Here is a 3,493-nt window from a genome sequence, read left to right as displayed (position 1 = left end):
CTGGCGGGCGGGGCTCAGCAGTCGCCGCCCCGGGGAAGCCTCGCGCGCCGCGCCCCTGCCGATCCCCCGGTGCCCCCGGACACGCGGGACTTCCGGGCCGTCGGGGCCCGGGGCCGTCGGCGGGAGTGATCACTGGCCGGTCCCGCGCGGCGTGGGCCTCGGGCGTCTGCGGCTCCCGGGAGTCCCCCTCCCGCCCTCGGTGGGGTCTCCACGTTCGGACGCGGCGCAGCGCTGGAGTCCCGGCCTCGCCCGACGCTCGGGCCCCGCCCTGCTGCGTTCGGAGTTGGGACACGGCCCCAGCCCCGGCTCCGCCCCGGCCTTGCCCCGGGACGCGCAGAGAGAGAGAGAGGCGGACACGATGCGGACTCGCAGACTTTAAGCAAACAAGTGTGGGGCCGCTCCCGCCTGGCAGGTCAGGTGTCCGCGTGGGTCACCAGCGGGGCCAGGTAGTCCGAGTGTCGGATCCCGAAGCTCCAGCCGCGGGGCTTCCGGTGCTGCGGGCCCGGAGACACCGCTGACCTCGCGGGGCCGGCGTCCTCTCCGCGCCGGGACCCCTGGACCCCCGGGGACCCTGATCCCATCACTCCGACCTCAGGCCCTCCCCACTCCCCTGACTCTGACCCTTGACCCTGGACTCCAGGCCACCTGATCCACGTTGTAGGCCGCGGGCCCTGGCTTCTGAGTGTTGTCTTGGGGGAGCGAAGTCCGCGCCAGCATGGTGAACTGGGGGGCCCGGGACTTGTAGACGCCCGGGCTCACGACGTGGTAGGCGCAGGGGCCTGGGGTCTGCGGGAGGGCAGAGGGTGCTGACTGCCGCCTCCGCTGCCGCGGACCAGGGACCCCTGCGTCCGCCCCGGCCCCTCCCCCACCTTGCTGAGGTCCTCGAAGAAACTGCCCGCCGCTCTGCGGCCGCAGATGGAGTAAGTTGGGGCGGAGACTTTGCCGATGACGCGCGGACCCAAGAGCGAGGGCACAGTATAGGCCCCGGGACCTGGGGAGGAGGCAGGGCTCGGGGGTAGTGGGCCTCCGTGGACAGGGTGGTCCCAGCTCCCGGAGGGCGGTCCCCGGTTTGGAGTGGGAAGGCCCACAGTGCTGGGATGGGCCTTTCTGGCCTCACCTGGGCTCTGCTGCTCCGCCTGGACACCCCAGTTTCGGGGAGCAATGGTGTACCGAGGCGCACTGGGGTACGTCGCGTTCCCGGCTCGCTCCGGGAAGTACCTGCCTGCGGGGCGGATCAAGGGTGTGGGGGACTGGAACTGGGTGGGGGCCTGGTGGGTACCCGAGATGGGGTCCTGGGACTAGGGGGGAATCTGAGCCACGATTGGTCAAAGCCCCTTGGGGTTCGGGGTTTGGGATTTGAGACCCGGATATGGAGGTTCCGACTATGCGGTGTTAGGGTATCTGAGTGGGACTCGGGGTTCAGATGGGGGGTTCCCAGGTGGGCCTCCCTGGAGGCAGCTCGGCGTTGAGTGGCCAGGGTCCCGGGGGTCCTGACCAGGTCCCGGAGTGAGGAAAGGCGCTGAGCGGCGCGGGCGGCCGTAGATGGAGTAGGCGGGGGCGCCGTCGGGGCCGCCCACGGTCATGCGGGCGGGCACCAGGTGGCCGGGCCCGGGGCCGCACGTCGTCTGCTGCGTGGGGAGGCGCGCGCCGAAGGTGAAGGCGGGGGCGCGGGGCCGCGACGGGTCATGCAGGACGTAGCCTGGGAGCATCCGAGTCAGCGCCTGGCCGGGCCCAGCCCCCACCCCCGTCTGGGACACGGATCCTCCTCCGGCACAGACCCCTCTACCCCTAGCAGGCTCGGTTCAGCCCCGAGCGCAGACCTCCGTGGTCTCTTCCCCTTCCCTCCCCCAGGCACCGTCCCACCCCTCAATCCCGGGGCCCGCCCCTGCTACCGGTGTTGGGCGGCAGCTTGTATTTGGGCCCGGGGCCTCCGTAGTGCGCTGCGATGGGGCCGCGGGGCCGATGTGGCCGCCAAAGGCCCACCCAGGCGTCCGAGCCCATAGCGCGGGTGGGGGGCGCTTACGGCTCGCAGCACCTGCGGACAGAAGGCGGTGGCCGCGGCCCCTCCACCCCAAATTCTTGGGGAGCGCACTTTCCCACTACCCTGGGATTAGCGCGCGGCGGGGCGGGGCCTGGTCAGTATCCCTGGCGCCAGCAAAACAAACGCGAGCTTCCTGCCCGGCTGTGCGTGGCGTGGGGCCGGGAGCGGGTCCAGGACCATGACCCGGACTCCAGGCGGTTAGGTAGGGACGTGAGCTCGCGGGGGCCAAGTTTAGACCCAGACTTGGTGAAGGGCATCACCTGGGGGCGGGGTGGGGGCAGGAGATTTTCGTGGTGTTGGAAAAGGGTGCCCTGGGGAGGGCCTGGTGTGGGGGATCCGGTGCCCCGAGGGGAGGCCCCGAGGTGCACTGACCTGTTGTGGTGGCTCCCGTTGTGGGAAAACAAAGCGACGTGGCTGGACACCCCCGCTCCGCCCCGCCCACCTCCCAGACCCCATTGTGGCTCTTTCCCGCTTCCTGGCAACCGCACTGACTGCCTACCCTCCCCAACCTGGCTCCGCCTCCCCCCTCGCCCCCACCCTGTGCGGCCGCTGGGCCTCTCCGTGGATTCTGTGGCACGGGTGGGACAGTAGGCTGAACCCCCCAGAACGCTGGCCTCACCCTTACCCAAGCTTCAGTATACCCATTCTAGAACTAGGCAAATCTGCAGACAAAAGCTAGGATGGGAATAAAGGAATTGAATAATGCAAAGCACACACTCCATTTAATTATGTGTAGAGAGATGATTTATTGTCTATTTAAGCCCATGAAACATTCGCAAAAAACAATCATGTATTGGGCCACAAAATAATCATACAAATTGAAAAACAGATATGACACATGATTTGGTTACAATCAAATACAATTCTAGGCAAACAAAATGTAAAAAAAAAGGAAGAGGGCCGGGCGCGGTGGCTCACGCCTGTAATCCCAGCACTTTGGGAGGCCGAGGCGAGCGGATCATGAGGTCAGGAGATTGAGACAATCCTGGCTAACGAGGTGACACCTCGTCTCTACTAAAAATACAAAAAATTAGCCGGGCGTGGTGGCGGGCGCCTGTAGTCCCAGCCACTCAGGAGGCTGAGGCAGGAGAATGGCGTTAACCTGGGAGGTGGAGCTTGCAGCGAGCCAGTATCGCACCACTGCACTCCAGCCTGGGCGACAGAGTGAGACACTGTCTCAGAAAAAAAAAGGAAGCGGAGGAAGAAAACTCAGCCTGGGCAATACAGTGAGGCCCATTTCAACAAAAAAAAAACTTTAAAAATTAGCTGAGTGAGATGATGTACACCTGTAGTCCCAGCTATGGGGTCGGTGGCTGAGGTGGGAGGATCTGTTGAGTCTGGGAGTTGGATCCTGCAGTGATCTGTGATCCCACCACTAGACTCCAGCCTGGGTGACAGAGTGAGACCTTGTCTCAAAAAAAAAAAAAAAAAAAAAGAGAGAAAAAAAAAAGG

At 65.0% G+C, this 3,493-nt stretch overlaps 1 protein-coding gene across 1 annotated transcript; it reads right to left on the bottom strand.

Annotated features, from left to right (window-relative positions):
• Positions 1-356: 356 nt before the first annotated feature.
• On the bottom strand, positions 357-2,945 carry CIMAP1B (ciliary microtubule associated protein 1B). The gene is made up of 7 exons (XM_017851283.1): positions 2,414-2,945; positions 1,893-2,035; positions 1,496-1,699; positions 1,118-1,222; positions 870-991; positions 646-786; positions 357-494 (listed from the first exon to the last, which is right to left on the bottom strand). The coding sequence occupies exons 2-7, from the start codon at positions 1,999-2,001 to the stop codon at positions 414-416; spliced, it is 762 nt and encodes a 253-aa protein (XP_017706772.1). The 5' UTR covers positions 2,002-2,035; positions 2,414-2,945; the 3' UTR covers positions 357-413.
• Positions 2,946-3,493: the final 548 nt, after the last annotated feature.

Source organism: Rhinopithecus bieti, unplaced genomic scaffold (genome assembly GCF_001698545.2).
Source record: "Rhinopithecus bieti isolate Rb0 unplaced genomic scaffold, ASM169854v2 scaffold_34451, whole genome shotgun sequence".
Taxonomy (NCBI): Eukaryota; Metazoa; Chordata; class Mammalia; order Primates; family Cercopithecidae; genus Rhinopithecus; species Rhinopithecus bieti.
This window is presented reverse-complemented; position numbering and strand designations above follow the sequence as displayed.